Genomic DNA, 21708 nt, shown 5'->3' with positions numbered 1-21708 from the left:
CAGGTTATCTATTTTTTTATATACTCACGTTGACAAACGTCAGTTGCATTCAATGGTTTTCCATAAGGTCTGTAAAATGTAGGCTTGCACTGATTGCAGTTGACGCCTTGAGTATTATGACGACAGTTCTGACAAATTCCACCCCCTTCATAGTGTCCATAAATATCTAGACTCAGCCTATTTCTGTCAGTTTCTTCATCATACACACACTCGTTGGAGTGTCCAAAGCAGTTACACGCTGTACATAAACACACAGAGTTAAAAGAACAGTTACAATTGCAAATGAATACATTTTGAATTGAATTAACATATGCACACAAAAAAAGTTTCTGCTGTAAAAGTGGTTCCAAAAATGTGTTAGGTGGAAACTTATGTGAAAGGATTCCAGGGGTTCCAAGAGTTAGGACTTTTTAAACGAGTAATGTTTTATGAAAGATGTAATTATATTTATGTCCATAATTTATTCAATATACAATTTATTCTTATGAAATTATTTAAATAAAATTCCAATAGAAAAAAAAAAGATTGCAAAATTTTTTGAACTATTGATAAAAAGCATTTGAAGCATTGATGAAAAATTGCATCACTTTTCTCTTCAAACTTTTCAAGTCAAAATAAAATGACTAAATTTAAGAATTCCCCAAAATATGCTTATGGTACATAAAAGAAGAAGAAGAAAAAGATTGCATTTGCTCTGTTGACAGATACCTAAGTAGGAAAATGCACCAATATTTTCATTAAGAAGTGTTAGTTTCAAACCTTACATTCAAAATAATTTTAATTTTGTAGTTCCTTTTTAAACTTTTTGTCTATATCCAGTTGATTCTCTTATTTAATTCAGGGTACAGCAAGGTGTCAAACTAACATGAATTTTTTCTCTGAGTTCACGAGTAAAGAATTAAAAATAGAGATTATACTGGAAAGAACAATAAGTATAACACATCTCTTAAAAGAGCAGCAAATGAAATTAATAATTATATTATAACAATTGTATTATATTAATATTATAAAGTATCTAAAGAACTAGAGCAGCTATAGTAGATGCTTTCTCTGCACTTGAAGCAGCAGCAAAAAACATAGGACTGTCAGTCGATGATGAAAAAACTAAATTCATGGCAATAACAAGCAGAATTCCAAATCTACAAACCACTGAAAATTAATGAATATGAGTTTGAACAACTGGCTCAATTTACATATTTAAGTACAATAGTGAACAATAATAATGACATAAAAATTTAAATCAAAAATAGAATTAACATGGCTAACAGATGTCATGGATTGAGAAAACAGTTCAAATTTAAATATATAAGTTTTGAAAAAAAATACAGTTGTATAAGACACTACTGAGACCAACAGTTTTATATGGCAGCGAATGCTGGGAAATTAACAAAGCAGATGAAGAGAAACTGATGACTTTCAAGAGAAAATTATTAAGAAAAATTTTTGGTGCAGTAAGAGTAAATGGAAACTGGAGAATCTGTTGCAGCCATGAATTACAATCAAAATATAAAGAACCTATTATAGTAAAAATGATTAACGTTTCTCAAATAAGGTGACTAGGACATGAATTTCAATACAGCGATGAAATTCCTGTTAAGAAAATAACCTTCCAAACACCAGAGCAAAAAAGACCTAGAACAAGATGGTCAGATAGATTAGAGAGGTGGTTAAAGGACTTGGGAGTAAACAGATGGAGAAATATAGCATTGCATAGATCTAGATGGGGTAAACTGACTGAGACAGCCTTGGCTGGTGACAGGCTGTAGTGCCTAAGAAGAAGAAATCTATAAAGAAAGTAAAATTAGACAAAGAATAACAGATATAAAAAATAATTGATAGTTTTTGTTTGTATTTAACTAATTTTCTTCAGAAATATTCAAAAACATCATGAATATGCTTTTAAAAAAAATAAGGATTAGAAATAAGGTTATTTTTGGATCTCACTACACACGCAGGAGTAAAAAAGAATAAACTTCTGAAGTAATAGGAAATGATAAAAAAGAAATTTTAGTTTATCTTAAAACAAAAACTTATTCTATGTTTTAAACTATATAGTTTTAAGCTAAGATTTTATTTTATTTCACAACTTTGTCAGCAAAAGAGCAAACCAATACACAAACCAAGCAGTTAAACAACTCTATATACTCGCAATTTTTTATGAACGTCGAAAAGATGGGAATTTCTCAAGACACTTAATGGGCTTGCTTAAAGCCTTCCTTTGAGTTACAAAAATGACAAAACACATTCCACAGAATAACTTTGTAAAAGCGGGGTTTGACGATTGGCTGCACCATTTAAAGTAATTACATTCAGTAGTTGACTTTCCACAGCAGAAAACGTATAAATTGCATCATGAAAATCACAAAAATAAATTTAATACAATAGTGACTATTTTAATCAATTTATTTATTGATCCAATTTTTTATCACCTATAGCTACAAACATGTTTTATTTTAGAATCGGCTTAATGAAACTGAATGTACTTAATCTATTCCTCATGTAGATCCTTGTTGGTTAGCTTGGGTATTTTGTGCACAACAGTTAGAAAGAAATGACACTGCACAAGGAATTTTCATTAATTTCAAAAAAATAAAAACTTAAGTACAAAAATAAACAAATTAGACACTAAAATTTTAAAAATTATAGTTTAGGAAAAAAGGTGCAAAATTGTCAAAAACGAGATTTTATCAAAAAATTGTGAATGTACATTGTTTTCCTGCATAGCATCTCCAATGCACCCTTTGTTCAAGTTGCTTGTGTTTACTATTTTGCAGGCAACAAAAAAGAAACTCTTACTGTTTGTCTAAGATCCAGACTCTGCCAGACATTCGTCTGGAGCTGTGGCGGTGACTATGGTAATGAGGTATGATAATTTCAAGTAGGGGTGCGGGATCCCTCTTTAGGGCTGGTTTCGGCAAGAGAAGAGACCTCTTTCATCGAAGCTACCCTCCCAAAAATGTCCTCTTCTTGTTTCCATAGCACCAGACTGCCCAGACTTAGTGGCGATCAGAGTACCTATTTTAGACAAACAGTAGCGGGTCACTATTTGTCCACCCCTGGCCTATTGGCATAAATGGATTTAGATAGGTCATGCTCACCTCTGTATACTTTTAATTTTACATTTAATTCAGAACAAAAATGTCTTCTTGAGTGACATTTGTGCCCTTGAACCCACATTTGTGTTATAGAGGTATTATAGTGATATCTTATTTAACATTGAAGTTAGGTGAGAATCAATAATTCAAATCTCTGTTTCAAAAGTTATAAAGTCTTAAAAATATCTAGCTAACAAAAGCATGAATAAAGAAAAACACATAAGGTGATAAATTAAAAATAAAAGCAGGAGGCAATTTATGGAACAACAGAGAGCTCTTGATTTTTGTTGAGAATAGTTTTTGTTTTAAATTTTAGGTTCATACTAACCTGTTATGGGTTTTTCATTTGTTTCAAGAGGTTATTACTAACATGTTACAGGTATGTTAATTAAATTTTCCCCAGTTTATGCATGGTTATTAAATAAGCACATTTTTATAAAAAAGATCTGTCTCTTTAATGCAGCTTGATTCGTTACAATGTCTGGAACCAACCCAGAAATAAAGTCTTCTAAAAAAATTCAAGACTGGAATTTTTTTTTTACCAACTAACATGGTCTAGCGTTAAGCAGAATTTTCAGAAACTTATAGCTCACTTGATTGCAAAATGTACCTTTCCATGATAATGACCCACATATTATAGCAATGAATGACTGGAAAAAAACTATTTTTCTTTATTTTATTAGTTTATTTTTTACAACAAACAAAACTAAAATAACATCTAACCTCATCTATCTTTTCACATAAATTACTGAATAATACACACAACTACCTTTTTTCTTGAAGCCATTCCTATATTGACTTATTTTTCAGTTCATCATCATTAAATATTTTAGTCTAATCTATAAATTTCAATTTTTTTTAAATAAAATTAATCTGAATTAAATTTTGCCTCGCAATTAAAAACATCAGGCAGGGGAGAAAAATTCAAGCAGATTCAAATGCTGAAGTTCAATCAATCCCTTTTTTTCATTGTTGCGGTGCAACATTACAACTTGATCATTTAGCAAAAATTATGAAAAATAACAATGTTTTCATTAAAAAGCTATAATTTTTTAAAAAATTTTTTTAAATGGGAAATATTTGTTACATTTCTTTAAATCAATTATTTCTCTTCAATTCAGTTTTAGATTAGATTTAGTTCACTGATTCCTTTTTTTTTTCTTTTTTTTTTCAAGACTATTTTCAGTCCTCAGGACTGACGATTGGCACGCATAAAAAATATTTAAAACGCAGTCGAAAATAAAAATAAATCCTTACGTTCACAAACAAATGGGCTCTGTAGAATGGCACGACGCCATTTTTTTTGCTTAAAACCTGGACAACACTGCTCACAGTTTGGACCACACGTGTTATGTTGGCACCTGCACAGAAGCTTGTATGGATCTCTCGGATCAGTCAGGTCACAAGTCTCTGCGTGTCCGTTGCACACACAACGACCACCGATATTAATGTCTTTGATACTGTAGAAGTACTGAAAAAAAAGAAAATATGTCTTTCTGTAATTTTGCATCCTCGTATTAGCTCCCAATAAATAAATTGGACCAAAAGAAGTAAGTTTAGAGCTAAAAAAAGTGTCACACATTTTGAAAGAGGAATACTTACAAAATACCTTATTAAAAAATTTCAATTTTCATTTGTCATTTTTTACAAGAATTCTAAATGTATGTTCATTAAGGGTGGTCCTCGAGAAAAACCATTAAAACTTTGCCTTAACTTACACGTCTCGTGACTGTCGGATCTTGCCGAGCCACAGACATTAGGTGACCCAAGAGAGTCTTTGTTCTAAGAAACCTTAGCCTTATGTTTGTAGCTTTAGTCCACTCTTGCAGAGTCATGGAATAGGAAAAATTATCAGCATTGGGTCTGTCGTTCAGAAGGGAGACGACAATCTGAAAATGAAAAGATCAATAGGAAAGTAGGTATAAGTGGCTTTTTTGCAGAAATAAGCTTTCGTACTAAAAAGTAATTAGACAAAGATAAACCAAACACTTTAATACATTATTCAATCTTAATTCTTAAATTATTACTTACTTACTTAATCCTTGTGTTGTATTCCTTGGAACTCCATGGGTTGCACTCATGAAGGTTGTACTTATACACAAACACAAAAAATTTTCTTTTTATAACTTTCATGAGTTAGAAATCTCCTAGAGCCATTTTTTTTCTTACAAAATTCAATTCAGTTTTCAAATAGGTGATTAAAGATTCATAGGTATGTTTTTTCTTTCCTTAACAAGGAGGGGTTGCCGGTTTCTGGCCCTACACCCAAACTGAAGAACCAGGAGGTTACTCTTCTTTTCGACCCTCACTCCTGACCTGTCCGGAATGGAAGCTTTTGAAGCGAATTGAAAAATGTTTGCACGCAAAAATAAAATTCCTTTGTGCTAGGATAAATCTAAGCAAAAAATACATTTCAGTAAATATTTATTATTTTAATAAATGATAGTAAAAAAATTTTGAATTGTAATGTGTACAATTTTTCACAGCATTTTAAAGTATTTAATTTTACAAGGCAAAATACAAAATTTGAGCGAAATCGGTTTAATAGTTCCTGATAAATCGAATTTTAATTACACAACTTTTTTAAAATTAGATTTCTCAGGAACTATTCAACCGATTTTACTCAAATTTTGTATATTTGCCATGTAAAATTAATTTATTTAAAATTATGTAAAAAACAGTATACCTTACAATTCAAAATTTTTTAGACTATTACTTAATAAAATATATTTACTAAGTTTTTTTTTTTTTTTGCAAGGATTTATCTCAAGATAAACGAATTTTATAATTGCGTGAAAAAATTTTTCAATTCACTTAAAAAGTTTATGTGATATGGTGAATTACACAAAAAAGTTTTCTTAACATTAGAGGGGTCCAAACTTTGGATCGCTCTCCTGACCAAACTATGGGAACCATATTTCCTAGATTGCAGTTGCCTCTTATGTTTTGGGGGTCAGAAATTCGAATCAGCCAAAATAAAAGGTATGTTTATTCAGAGAAAGTACGCTTTTGTACTACATTTCATATTTGAGACCACCTCTTCGTACCATTAGGATTGAGTCCTAAAACGTGAAAATCCGATCATTAGATCAAAAGTTATTCAAGGTGGTCTTTTTTTTTTGCACCCTGTACACTTCTTTTATTGCTTTTAACATTTTTTTTGTATTTTATTGCTAAGGTTAAACATTATTTATAATACTTATAGATTTTCCGATATTTTTTTTAAATGCTCTTATTTGTTGGATATTAAACACTCCCAATTAAAGCAATTTTTAAGAAGTCAATTATAAGTTACTTTAATTTTTCAAAGAATTTAAATTTCCATTTTCTCTTTCATGACTACAGGACCTGGAACAGTGTCAACTGTGATGATATTATAAGTTGATTGAGGGATGTGAGGAAATAAGCTAGTTAGGACAATTTTATTTCTAACTTTGCTACAAATGTACCAGTTGTAAATGGTTTCTAAAACTCTTCTTATTAATAAAGAAGATTAAATATGTGACAACATCTATTTAGAGATGCTATTTTTAAGCACTAACAATTAATTTTATAATTATAGGTTAGGTAGTATTTTAGGCATCTTAAAATATTATCCTAGTATCTTGCAGACAAAATGTATAGTTTGATAATCTTTTTATTTAATTGATGCAACAGTTTGGTAAAGAAACAGACACCTCATTACAAATCAATAAGACATATATATTTTTACTAAATAAAATAGCATATGAAACAACAAAATTGTTTCTAGTAAACAAATAAGAAACAAATTACCTCTCCTCCGACGAGAGGAACGACTTTTGAGAACTTGGTCTCGCAAATAACGGTATCATCTTTAAGGATACGTTGCTGCAGAGCATCAGGTCCAAACATCTGTACACAATCTCCGGGACTGTCCGCAAAATACTGCCACGGAGCAAAAGTCTCACCGTCGTTGGTCGATCTTTCCAGCACCCAAACTCCTGGGCGGGGAGAATTCCCCATTTTGATGAACACATAGGCGACATGAAATTCCTGCAAAATATATATTATTATTCCAATTGCCAACATTAACTCCAGTCATGCATTCAATAATAATCAACATTTGTCTAAAAGTGTGTAGTGAACCATAGAAACCCATCATGAGAAAAAATTCTTATAAAAAAAACTGCATGATATGGAAAAAAATTTTAGGGTACTTATCAGTTATAAGGACCACAGTGTTCTCCCAAAGCGTTTTTAGAAGGGTGGTCTACCTTGCTAGCCCTTTGTTTCTTATAGCTGTGCCCTCTTTGCCTTTTTTGTAAAAATAAGCCAACATCCCTTAAAAACACTGCCTTTTTTCACATTATTCCATTTAAAAAAATTAATTCATTATTCAAATAATAATTACGCACTGGTAAAATTATCTGTTATAAGTTTAATTCTGATTACTATCATAAATATTCACTTGTAAGGATTATTTCAACTACTCATTAAATTTTATGTTTCTCTTTTTTCGGGGAGGGGGGAGTATATTAATCAATATTTTAAGTGCTATCAAATTTTAAAAACATTTTTTAAATAAATACCTATTTTTTTAAATGCACATTTAAAAGTTTATTTTCTCATACTTTTCAGTTTAAACTATCAACAAAAAAAATTTCAAGTTTTTTATCAATTAATCATTTTCTTTTAGTTTACTTTTTAGAAAAAAGATACTGTCTTTAAGTATGCTGTTAATTACTTTTTATAAACTGTTATTTTGTCTTTCATTTTGATTATGAAGGAGAATTACTTTTTGAAATATACACATAAAATTGTATAAGAGGGTGATTTAAAAATTGTTGAGGAGGATCAAATTCATTTAATGCATAGTATTTTACATTTTGATAAACTTTTACGGTGTCCTGTGAAAGTCCTTTCAAAACTTATAGTGCCTTTTTTTTATGAGGAAGCACCCTGCCCTTTCTAATTCCTAGAGAAAACTCTGAGGACCATGTGTTATGGTCAACATGAACACTGGTTCTTGTAACCTATAAGTAAGAATTTTATTAATAAATACGTTTCACCAGAAAATATCCCACATTTTATCGCTATATTTTTAACTGAATTAATTTATATCAGTTATTATTTTTGCTACCAAAATAAAATTTATCAATTATTTAGTATGTTATGATTATCATTATATAGTATCACATTTGCAATATGATCATTTTGATACTGTGTGTTATTGTTAATAATTAGGATATTCACATATTTGATAATTATAGTTATCAAAAATTATCACAAAAGAATCGATTGTTATGTAGTACTATCGTTAATTGTAACAATATTAACTTATTTTATACTCTTATTTGCAATACTTAAAATGGGGAAGACAAAACCAAACTCCTGCGTTGTTCTTACATCTCGGTGAACTTGACTTCAAGAGCCCTACAATTGATAAGTAGTACATCTTTGGGTACTTATACCCATATTAACCACAGCAGGTGATGAAACTTACTATGGTGTCGTACCAATAAAATCTAAAAATTGCCTTTTTAAAAAAAAGGGATAAAAAATATTGCATTCAGGCGATCATGTGGACCTCCTTACACATGACTTTCATAAAATTTAATAAAATCCTAACATTTCAAATTCTTATTTTTGAAATTTTTTAAAACTCAAAGTTTTCGAACCTTTTGTGTGTCCGTGTAGAATAGAGTTTAATAAAGTACAGGGCAAAAAATAAAAAATTGGATATTCTAACTTTTGATTTATTGGTAGCTTGCAAGCAGGGTAGCCATAGTAGCCAATGTTACAGTCGTCGCAATAGGGTGGTATTGGATCAACAGGATAAATTTAAATAGGTAAATTAATTTGTATCAAATTTCTCAGAACAAATATACCTTATTTTTGACTGATTCAGTTTCTTGACATTAGAAATAGGAAGGATAACTGTAATCTGGAAAATATGGTCCCAATAATTTAGTTTGTAATAAACCCTTAATAAATTCATTTTCTTTTCCGTCACATCTCTAGAACTATTTAAGAGAATGAAAAACTTTTTGCACATAATTATAAAGCTTGTTTAAGGACAATTTCATGCAAAAAAAATTTAAGACTGTTTATCTACATACAAGCGAAATATTAATTTAATAATAATTTAAAATATTTTGTGAATGTTAAAAAGTTTTATGCTAATTGGATTTATATATTTACTATGGGTTTCTGTTCCTACTCACCAACCCCTGTGACTGCTTAGCAATTATTTTTGTTTCTTTAAGCAGTTTGTAACATTAAAATTATTCAGTTAAAGGATTGCAAAATATTTCATTATGTGATAAAATATTATTATGGAATCCATACCACAAGTTTAATTTCCAATGTTATTTAGATAAATTTTAAGTCTAATTATTTTGCTCAGTTACTATAGCAACTTCTTGTGCAAAATTGTCTTTGAGTGTTCTTATTTAATTTTTGGTTTCTATAAAAATTCATTAATAGCAATAGCATAAAAAGTGAATACTTAATACTGCTTTAGAATTGGTAGTTATTTTGTATTCAAAATTTTAATTTCATACATTGAATGAATATAGTTTTTCATATTTTACTTAAAAGTGAATATAACTAATTAAGAAAGAAATAGTATGACTATGCACCATTTAATAAATTAAAATGGTGACAGCCTACAGTTTATCTTCCAGGTTATTTTTAATCTGAGATTTAAAAGCAAAATATTTATTACAGCATCTGAAGATTATTTTTTCTCACAGATATATGAAACAACCTGAAATGTTGCTAAGAGAAGAAACAGAAAAATTGTTTTTCATTCCCAAATTTGCTCAATTACTATTTGTTTCAGGGTTTTAACAAAATTTGTTTGACAATCTGCAAATTTTTTGTGTATAATTTTTATCTACTTTATATGAGGTAATTCTAATTCTCCCATACAGTTGAATTAGGGTTGCAGGCAAATTAGAATTTATGAAGACAGTGCTGCAGATACTCAGTTGGAAACTAAATGCTTTTAACATAAAAATCTAATGAAAAATATGATAATAAAACGCCATTACTTTAAAATATAATGAAGAAACAACAATTTAACGTTTAAGTCATTAATTTCTTTAATGTATCTATAATGTACATAAAAAATACCAATAAAAAGGAGATGAAAATTTTTGAGTTAAAAGCACCAGACTTAAGATCATTTGAAGTGGGCTCCAAAATATACTAAACGCTGCCGTTCGAAAACAGTCTAATTAAAAAGAACTGCCACTGGCGGTCACAGAGAAAGAGATGGATCAGGCTAGTTCTGGTTGGCTCGCAGTCCACATGCATCAGATTTGGTGGGTCCCGCAGTGGACTGATCGTTAAGACACGGTTCCCAGCAGATCACAGAAGTCAAGCATTACTGGTTGCGGTCAGTGTGCGGGTGGGAGACCACTTGGACCACTGCGTAGGGACCGAGGGTGTGCGGTATTGGTCCTCGTTAAACTGTGCTACCGTAAAGTGCTCGACTTCGCGCGCAGGTCGTTGGGCTACCGAAGCGGGGGTGCCATCCCCTCTGTTGTTGTTTATTTACGTCGCACTAGAGCTGCACAATGGGCTATTGGCGACGGTCTGGGAAACATCCCTGAGGATGATCCGAAGACATGCCATCACAATTTTGATCCTCTGCAGAGGGGATGGCACCCCCGCTTCGGTAGCCCTACGACCTGCGCGCGAATTCATCCCCTCTGCAGAGGATCGAAATTGTGATGGCATGTCTTCGGATCATCCTTAAGGATGTTTCCCAGACCGTCGTCAATAGCCCATTGGGCAGCTCTAGTGCGACGTAAATGAACTACAACAACAACAGATTTGGTGGACATAATAAATAAAAAAACATTTTCCCGGTTTATAAAAACCAAGATATCTATTGATTAATATGTACTGAATGATTTCTCTTTTTTTAATGGCGGGCACTTGGAACTATTGTCCATTGGCCAAAGAAAGTGCCAGAACTGCTAACTCTCTTTTCGTTACCCAGTGGGCACCTATGGCGAAGCCACGGCAGTGGAGCAGCGTCGCCCACGTCGCACTACCACAACCCGTTTATAGGGCGGGTCACATTCACACTCAAAGGAGAAAGGACATAGAACACAGATAGAGAAAAAGAAACATCCATGCCTTGTCTGGGATTGGAACCCAGAACCCTTCTGATGCAAGGACAGTTCCCTGCTCCCTGCACAAGCCGGTCAGCTGAATGATTAATATATACCAGTTTATATATTACTTTTTACTTTTATTGGTAATTTGAGAGATTTGTGTAGTAACCATTTACTTAAATAAATTGTTTGCTCTGTCCCGCACTTATTTCTAAAAAAAAAAAAAAAAAAAAAAAAAAAAAAAAAAAAAAAAAAGAAGTAAGAAAAGAAAAGAAAGGGTGTAAGGTTTTGTTTTGAAATAACAACGACGCATACATATTTTCTATATTTAACATACAAATGAAGAAAAAAAAATTTTGAGATAAGAACTAAATAAATGTTCCTTCATTAATAAAATAATAATAATGATAACTGCCCTTTTTAATGAATAAACTCTAAATTAGCTAAATTTTCTTTTGTCTTTCTTTCTTTTCCTTTTTTTAAAATTTAACTGAATTTTTGTTACATGGATTGGAAAATTGCTAAAACCTTTCACGTTATAGTGAGACTTTAAAGCAGTGATTCTCAACCACTGTGCCGCGGCACTTTTGTGTGCCGCCAAATTCTTAAAATGTGCCGCCAAATATTAGAAATGATACAGTAAAAATTATAATGCTTCTTTTAATTATGAGTAAAGTTTAAATTAAAGAAAAGTGTATATTATATATATATATACATATACTTTTTATAATTTTTCCACGCTTTAACCATGTGAACATCTTTGTCGGCGATTGTATTGTCTCTGACAATCTTAAAATAAGATTGAAGTGTTTAAATTGTATATGACACATAATTTTAAAAAAATGTTGTAAGAGCTAATCATTAAAGTAAGCTATACAATTAATAAACAAATTAACCAAGGATAACTAACAAAAATTAAGCTAACAATTAATAATTAGCAAAAAAAACTACTTAACAAGAAATCACAAAAAAATAACAGTTAATGTAAAAAAAAACTAACAGTTAATAACTATAGAAAACAAACTAACAATTAATAACTAGCAAAAAAGTAAATAACTGTTACTAACTAATAAAAAATTGGTCGAAAGAAATAATTAATCCCCTAATAAACGTGCTTTTGTAGTACATATTATTTTATTTCACATTCAAAATTATTATCACAAACTGTTTAACACAGTGTAAAATAGGTAATTAAACAAATTTTAATCTAATTTTTTTCATTGTGTGCCGTCAAATTTCAAAATCGTTAAAAGTGTGCCGCCACAAAAAAAAGGTTGAGAATCACTGCTTTAAAGTAACGCATTCTGTAGAATTTTAAATTACGTGAAAAATTAGGATAATGAAAGAAATAATAATAGAATGATATGCAAAGAATTGATTGAATTCTGGTTGAATTTTTATTTTTATTTATTTATTTACTTTACTTTTTTTCCAGTCGGAGAAATTTAAAAAAAAAAAAAATTCCATTATGAGAAAACTTTTAAAGAATACATTAATTTTTCCTTGTGTTATTAAATGTTATAACAATACTTATAATAGAGGGTAATTTTTCTCTCTTTCTGTTTTTTACTCCCTTTTACGTCCTCCATTAACTAAAGAGTTATTTTTCGCTATATTTGATTAAATTGAGTGAGAAAAATATTTTTCACCTATCTAATAATATACTATCCTTTAGTCAGTTTTTCTCCGATTTTTTTAGAAATCAAAGCTGAAAGTTTTTTTTAAAGAAATGTTAGAAGAATACAGGAAATGCATTAATTTTAAGGGAACATTCTTGAACTTGGGAAAACGAATGATACTTAGCATATATGCACTTTTTTATTAGCGTGCGTAATTGCATATCTTTTCAATTAACTTTTAAACTTAATTCAAACTTTTCAAGTTTAAATCTAGAGTGGGAATTAATGTACTTTTATAATAGTTGTATCCCTCTATCAAAGTAATAGGAATTATAATAAATAAAAACTAAAATAAAACGTTCAAATCTGATAAATGAAATTTTTAAATTTAAATAATTATGACAATATTCATTTGAATAATATCTTTTTTCAGCTACTAATTATAAGTATCTGCCTAAATAATTTCCATAATATCAAAAAACGTTCGTTTCTTCGTTTAACCTTACTTTTCCTTTAGTCACGGGAGGAGAGTAAAAAAATGTTTGTCCACACCAACTTCTGCAAAATTTTCTAGAGACGGTATCACAAAACAGTATTTCACAATACAGTATACATTCGATATCTCGAGCTTCTATATCTCGAAAACCTTGTTTTGTCAACAAAAAAAAAATTACTTTGGCGTAAAAGAATTTACAATTAAAGTTTTCTGTGGTATAGCGCCCTCTTAAGTAAACTTAATTGGAAATAATAAATTTTTTAGCAAGGAATAATTTTTGCTTAACATTTACATAAAAATGGATTTAGTTTTATACATGTATACAGGGTGGTGACAAAAAAACTAGGACAAAAATATAGTATTTTAGAAATGAACTAATTTTTCTTTAATTTGTGTGTTTTGTTTACATCATTTTATTTTTTGTCTGCCATTTTAATTAAATAAGATCTCTCAGTTTTTACTTTTTTTTTCAAGTAAAAGATCTGCTATTTTAGAGTTGTTTAAAAATGTATTGACAATAATGTTGACACAAAATGTTGAAAATGTTGACCCAAAAATGTATTTTGAATAAACATACCTTTTTTTTCTCCCAATGGATTTGGATTATTAAATCTCAAAACCGGATTATAAGCAAATCAAATAAATAAAAAAATGAAAATAAATAAATTTCATTTTAATAAACAAAATAAATAAATGAATAAAATGAAGAAAAAAAATAACTGTCAAACTTTTCTTAGTGGGTAACCATAAAGGAAGTCACAATTTTTGTCAATATTTTTAGCCCGTTCTATCTTTAATTACAATGTGCCACACTTTTTCCTATACTCCTGTATTATTACATTGGTACCTGTCATATTATATGCTAGCAGTTCAGAAACTGAAACTATGTTACTATAGATCATAATTTAAATTTTATTTTTAATCTTTAACTAATAGCATTTGTGAGCTTAGCAATATTAATGAAAAGATACGTAATTGTTTTAGGATGAAAAAGTAATATAAAAATATTTAATCAGATGATTTTTATTTTAACCAAAACAAGGATGGCACACTTCTTGTTACCCTTGGTTACAAATTGTCACAATTGGGTACTTGTAACTCGAAAAGAAGAATACCGCTGAAATCACATGGTTGTGCTTGGCGCGTTAACGTCACAGCAATTAGGCTCCGTTTATCATCACGCTGAATCAGATTTAATTGCATATGCGAACCTGATTGCCTAATAAATAGTGGCATTAACAAATGCCACGATTTACCAATAATTTGTTTCCTTATTTTCATGACAGAAAACTAATTTAATGCTTATAAATTAACTCTCCATAGGAGAGAAGAGAAACTATGTGCCCCCCCCCCAAAAAAAAACGAAACTATAGACTTCTAACTCATCCTCTTAATTAATCCCTGCCAGTAGTTTATTTTATTTTATATTCAGCGTTGATCAGCCTACCCAATTTAGGGTTTACAACTACTAATAATCAATTCTGTAGCCTTGTAATCTTAAACCCATTCCAGAAGAAAAAGGAACTCCTAGATCAAGTATTGAGCGAAATGTGCCTTCGTGGACGACTTTTTGATGAAACTAACCCGCATTTGCGTTACATGGAGAGGAAAACCACGAAAACCTCCCACAGTTAGCCTGACGGCTAGGGGACTCTAACCCACGATCCGTCTGCCACTGAGGATATTTTACGTCAGCCCTGTGTTCGGTGCGAGCCGGTTGTGGAATTCGTACAGATCAGCTATCGCTGGCACTGAGGTCCGAATCCAGTTCACCTCATTGGAAGGTGAACACTCTATCCCCTGAGCCACCACAGTTCTTTTAATAATTTATTTTCAGTACATATTAATAAAATCTATGTAATTGAAAAGAAAGAAATGGGGCCATTTAATAGTTTCAGTAATGAAATGCACGAATCTATACCAACCGTTACTATGACGACCGTTTTCTTCTTCTTTAAATAGGATTATTGATGCAGAGAGAGTTATAAAACACTCCTTCTAGACGTGGTAATTTTAAAGGCATGTGACTAAATTTGGAAGTTTCAATTTTGACCAAACTGCATCGATAAGAATTAGAGCCCGACGTTATTTGACGTTCGTGGTTCCCAAATGTTGCTCCTAGGTTTCAGTAGTAGCTTTTAAGATATTCCGTACTTTTTATAACAAGTGACGAGCTTTGAAACCTCTGATTAAATTTAGATCCAACTTACAAATCATAACTAATTTAATCTTTCGATTGTGTTTATGAAATTATTTCAAGCAAAATGCCAATGGAATAGAAATGGCATTTTTTGAAGCAAAATATAATATTTATAATAACAATATATTAAACAAATTATGAAGAAAATAAACATTTATAAAATATTGCATTAGTATTTTCTTTCGTGCTTTTCAAATATTTAGGGCTCTGTAGCCGAAAAAAATTGGGATCCGCTGGTCTAAATGAGTGAATGAAATGAATGAGAGAGAGAGAGAGTAGAAGTAAGTGAATGATTAGAATAAAATTAGCGATGAAAAAAGAGGTGGATTAATAATGCAGGGCAATAGATGACCCTTTTTTTATAGCAGTTTTTTTTTTTCCTTCAAAAAGTTCGACGTCATTAAAATGTGTTTAATGAATTAAAATAATTATAGCGATTGAAAAGAATGAATGTATTCGTAATGCATGTGTCGTGTCTGATATGAGTCGTGAAATTATCGAGAGGAATTTCGCTTATTTATTTTCTTTTTTTTCTTTTATTTTTATTTTATTTTTCATTTATATTTTTATTTAGTTATTTCTAATTTTTCCTTTATGGCTACGCTAAATTTTTATCTGTTCTCAATATCGGTTTTCAAATGACAATAATAATATGAAATGAACTAACGATTTTATACATGTTTTCTTTAAATAATTTTATAAGAAATGCTTGCAGAACATTTTAAGATAAACTTTATACAAAATGAACATAATATATGGAAAATTAACCGACACTCAACAATTTTATTCTTATAAATTATACTAAATATTATATCTCTTGCGTTTTCGTGCAAAATTGCAGAAAAGTTTATTTTTCAAAATTATTATTTTTTATTTATAAATTTTAAATGAACTGACATTTATGTATTTAAATTACCCCCCCCCCCATTCTAAAATTTCAATTAACTTTCTTTTTTCATTGTGCTAATGTCACAATTTCTTAGTAGAACGAATTTTCTTCAAATGATCACCCCAATAAGTAAGAGAACATTCCTGATGGTGTTCAGATAACATATGTGACCTTTTCTTGGTTTCGTCAACCTCCGATAAAAAAAAAAAATAAAAAAGAAGTTCCACTCTTCTGACGTTTATAATCTGATTGTAAATGCAACTCAAAGGTTGCCCTTTACATAATTCAGGGGTATTCCTAAACATATCACTATTTAAGAGGCCTCTACACCCGCCATCTTGGATTTTAGGTTAAATTTTTAACTTGTGTTTTCTTGATTATTTTGTACTTGACTTATGGTAATATAACATTAGATGAATGCAAAATAACTTTTAAAAAAGTAAAAATAAAGATAAGAATATAAAAATAAAGGGATTGCTTTATTAGATTAGGAGAAATAGCGCTTGCTAATTCTTAAAACTTCTATGAAATTTTCCACAAAACTGTAAAGCAATGAAATAATGCAATTTGTGGTTTCAAAACCAGCCTAGCAATATATATATATATATATATATATATATATATATATATATATATATATATATATATATATATATATATATATATATATATATATATATATATATATATATATATATATATATATATATCGCATTAAAAATTTTATATTTAAACTTTAACTACGTTTTTTTATGAGACTTGTGAGCGTAATAACAATACAAATTAGTTATGTAATGATTTTAATGAAAAATATATATAACGAATAACATAAAAGTATTTAATTCATGAATTTTGAATGTTTTTATTTAAGCCCAAATGCTATTTATCACACTTCTTTTTACCCCCTTGTCAGAAATTATCATAATTGCACTCGTTACATCATTTACGGACACTTAAACGCTAACATACTTTGAATAACAACAAATCAAAGTACATTATCTCTCCCATTGAAAAAAAAAAAAAAAAATACAGGGTGTTGCAAAAAAATCCGGAGAAACAATTTTTAATATAACTTTATTAAAAATAAATAAATTAATAATAATAAGAGTATATTTTTACTAATAAATAAATTTAATTAGTTTCCAAGTGGCCACTTATATCAGCGATGTAAAGGCTTCTTCGAAGCGAATGCTTTGCAGTGGTGGCTCGCGAAACCTTTCTTATGGCTCGCGAACTAAAATGTAAAATGTATTAGTTAAAATTTTTTTGCAAACAATTTTCGTAAAAAATCTATATGGGTTTCGAATACCTTTCTTTCGTTAAAAAAAAAAAAAAAAAAAAAAAAAAAAAAAACTAATTTCTTTGTTTGTTTCTGCGAAATTTCACATACCAACGGAGGAAAAAAAAAATTTCTCAGGTTTTGCATCCAAGAAAATATTTACTTCAGAAAATATTTATTATTATTTGTAAATCAATACTTTTGTTTTGAACAACTTGATAAAAATTTGACATTAATATTTAATGTTCCTTCAAACATAACAGAGTCCTATATAAAATGTTGACAAAGTTGCTGCCCGCCATTTGACTGGTGTTTTTAATTGTGACTGTAATCCATGATGGACTGTAATCCATGGGACTTGTATAAATGTGATCTCTTTCTTTTTCACGATTAATACTTACTCAACTTAATACGTTTTAAAACTTAAAAAAATGTATCAGTAAAAAATACTCAATTAAAATAAAAATGAAGAAATTTCAAAATATTAAAGATTGTAATTTCATTTCTGGAAATTTTGACAACATATGCAATTAGTTTAGTACAATTTCAATACAATTTTCATTGTCGTAAGTTATTTATTCTCTATTATTTTGCAGTTACGCAGTGGGCAGATCGTAAAGACACGGTTCAGAGTAGAAAATCGAAATCAAGCATAACTGGCTACGATCAGTAAGCAGATGGGTGAAAACTTTAATCAGCCTCCAGCCTGAGTTGGGACCGAGGGTGTGTGGTATCGGTCCTCGCTAAACTGTTCTACCGTAAAGTGCTCGATTTCGCGTGAAGGTCGTCTGGCTACTAAAGGGGGGGGGGAGCCATCCCCTCTGCAGAGGATCGAAATTGTAATGGCATGTCTTCGAATCATCCTCAGGGATGTTTCAAAGACCATCGCCAATAGGCCATTGTGCAGCCCTAGTGTGACGTAAATGACGTACCTATCTATCTTTTTGCAATTTTTGAATACAGTAAAAGTGATGTAACGAAAGCATATTACGGAAAGTCCGATATTACGATACCGTCAAAATACTAATATGTAAGGTACAAAAATGATTTGTTTATAATGCGTTACAAAATATCAGCTTTCCGCTATAGCGACTAAAATTCTTTTGAGAAAAATGCATTTTTCTGTTATTTAAATAGACAAAATTATACGTAAAAGGACATAATGGAAAACGTTTTTATTTATGCCTGATATCATTTTTTTTAAAATTTCATAACCGTCATTGAACAGCAGGCCCAATTTTGGGTTTACGACCACTAATGTTCTGCTCCGTAGCCTTGTAGTTTCGAACCCAATCCAGAAGGCAAGGGAGCTTCTGGATAAAGTATTGGGGAGAAATTTGCCTTCGTGGAGGACTTTTCGATGGAACTAACCCGCATTTGCGTTACATGGAGAGGAAAACCACGAAGATCTACTACGGTTAGCCTGACGGCAAGGGTACTCTAACCCATGATCCGTCTACCACTGAGGATATTCTACGTCAGCGCTGTACGAGCCGGGTGCGGTATTCGCATCGACCAGCCATCGAATTACAAGGCGAATGATTTATCCCCTGAGCCACCACGTCTGTGATATCAATATAGAAAGTGATCTTCATTTCATCTTATTTTCTTCTTCCAATTTTAATCCGTCACGTTATTAAAGCAAACATATGTAAGTAACCTACACCTAAGCTGTCTTTCTATTGATAAAATAAATAAAAAAATATTTTGCTATTATCAGAAATCCTGTTGCATACTTGTATGCATCTTTTGGTGGCTACTTATCCTCAATTATTCCCCTTTATGTTAGCTCACAATTAAAATCAACATTCAGTGTTATCAGAAACTATTGCACACGTGTATTTTAACATTAATATGTGTAGTTGCTTATACTGACAATTTCGCCATATCGATGCTATCGTGGATTGTAGTAGTTACGCGTCGTTCGTCAATTGGAAACAACAAGTAAAGGAGAAAGTTGATAATTTAAAATTTTGTGTTTTAAAAATTGAAAGGAAAAAAAAAACCTTTTACTTTGATAAGCACGTTTGTTCAATTTATTTCACACTTCGAATATTTTTTTCTTTTGAATCATCAACCACAATTTGATTAATTTGCCACTTTGCAGAGAAGTTTCAGAATAAAAAAAAAAAAGAAAATAAGAATCTGTGACATTATATTATCTTATTTATGAAGCTTATAAATTTAAATTTTAAAAGAAATTCGAAGAAACCTAATGCGCTTGTTCTTATTACGGTTTTTTTTCCCCATTACACTAGTTATAAGTTGTTGTTTTGCTTCAAAAATGTTTCTTCCGGGATTGCAATGCTGTCTAGATGGAAATATAACATAAATAATATTGGGCAATGTAATGATATAAGATGTAATATATATATATATAACATTAATAAAAAAAATATTGTGCGAAAATGACTAAAAAATATTTAAAAATTGGCTTTTTCACTTTTTCGAAAAAAAGCAGCAAGAAACAAAACACAAACCTCATTGTATTTCAGTAGAGTATTTGGTAAAAATCAAATAATTATAATATCCAAAAAGAAGTCACAAATAAAGAAATATTTCCCAGTTGAAGTTAATTTTCAGAAAAAGCTGACCTTGAAATTTTAACGTTTTTTTTTATTTATTAGATCACTTGCCTGACTATATTAAATATATATACACTCGCTTACAAACGGTCCAAATACACTTAAAATATATTATATGTTGTTGGTTTCCTTGCTAGGTGCATTTCTTTGTTATATGCTCTAGTATTGATTAGATACATACATATTCTGGGCGTTGTTTCAAATACAAAAGAAACATGAAATATTTCATTACACGGTCCTTAACCTCCCTTAATTTTTTTCGTGACATAAGATTTATAACCATAAAAGCAAAAGTAAATTTAAATCGTATAGGAAAGAATATTCCACGTTGATATGCGGTCAACAATTATTAAATATTTCGCTGTCTGAACGGTTATTCGTTTGCAGAGCACATGCGATTGATATGTGAATGAGTTCTGCAGAGCAAAATGGAAATCATACAGGAAAGTCTGCTTTCTGTTCCGCTCTGCAGACGAAGGAAGACGTAAGTAGGCAGGATAGAGACATATGTGGACAAATTTTTAAAATGGAAGTGGATTGATTTTCTTTCTCTTTTTTCTTAAATTAAATTGAAAAGTCTTTAAAATTTTTTCTTTTAATTGTATGTTTTAAGCAGATGGACTTATTCTGATGAAGAAACTAGCCTTTTTAAAAGTCTTCTCTATATTTATTGACAGAAGCATGTTCGGGCCGAACTCTTACTGAAGGTTAGAAGGGAAATGAAAAGGCCTTCTCACGTATTCTTTGGCCAAGGACAGAAGTATTAACATTTAGCATCCTAATTATAATAATACTTTTTTTCCTGTTGAAATAGACTATATATAGTAATTTTAAAAAATGAATTTTACAATTTAGTGAGGAAAACCATTTCAAAGTTTGAACAAAACGGGGACATGATATAATATTTGGAACAGTTCGAATAATACGTGGTTGCGAAAAATGTACTTGGTAACTTTTACTTATTTATTTATTTAGTTTTTTGGGAAAACTGAACTATTACGCGGTACTGAAGGTAAAATTAAATTTAACATTAAATAATTCAAAAGGTAATTCTTACTTTAGTAACTTTTTCACATCAGAATGTTCATTAAACGTTTCCTTATACGGGAATTTTTATTATGGAATAAATTTCGTATTTTCTGAAAGAGCGATGACTGCGACAATAACTTTTCTTTATTACAGAGAAGTAAATTTTAAGCTTACAATGTGCGGTAGATTACGCCTTACAACACAAAATACATTAGATAACAGAAAAAATACTATTTAGATTTACATTAAAATGAATGTGCACATTATGGTATCAAAATGATTGATAAACAAAATAATGTGATAAAAAGCTTATTGCGATTTGCTGAACGAAAGCGGCGGATGGATTTGTGATTTGCTTATTTTTGTTGATGAAGGGGAAGGAAAGGTCAAGAATAGCCCAAAACATGTTGACGTAATACTTGATAG

General features: G+C 30.2%; 1 protein-coding gene across 5 annotated transcripts in view; it reads right to left on the bottom strand.

The window, feature by feature from the left end:
• The window catches only part of LanA (laminin subunit alpha), a 136831-nt gene that overhangs the window by 113407 nt on the left and 1716 nt on the right, over positions 1-21708 (bottom strand). The window contains exons 1-5 of one of the 5 annotated variants that reach the window (XM_087153522.1): positions 10232-10300; positions 6870-7109; positions 4814-4984; positions 4353-4566; positions 29-238 (exon numbers count right to left, since the gene is read on the bottom strand). In XM_087153522.1, the coding sequence (XP_087009648.1) occupies positions 29-238; positions 4353-4566; positions 4814-4984; positions 6870-7109; positions 10232-10246 (850 nt within the window). In that variant the 5' untranslated portion in view covers positions 10247-10300. Of the gene's footprint in view, positions 1-28; positions 239-4352; positions 4567-4813; positions 4985-6869; positions 7110-8944; positions 8996-9989; positions 10301-21708 lie in introns of those variants that run through there. The other 4 variants (XM_071184348.2, XM_071184349.2, XM_071184350.2 and 1 more) reach the window with 4 other exon arrangements.

The sequence above is a fragment of the Parasteatoda tepidariorum genome, chromosome 10 (assembly GCF_982258835.1).
Source record: "Parasteatoda tepidariorum strain Cologne lab strain chromosome 10, Ptep-v5.0, whole genome shotgun sequence".
Taxonomy (NCBI): Eukaryota; Metazoa; Arthropoda; class Arachnida; order Araneae; family Theridiidae; genus Parasteatoda; species Parasteatoda tepidariorum.
Note: the sequence above shows the minus strand (reverse complement) of the source record. Positions and strands in the feature narration are given on the sequence as shown.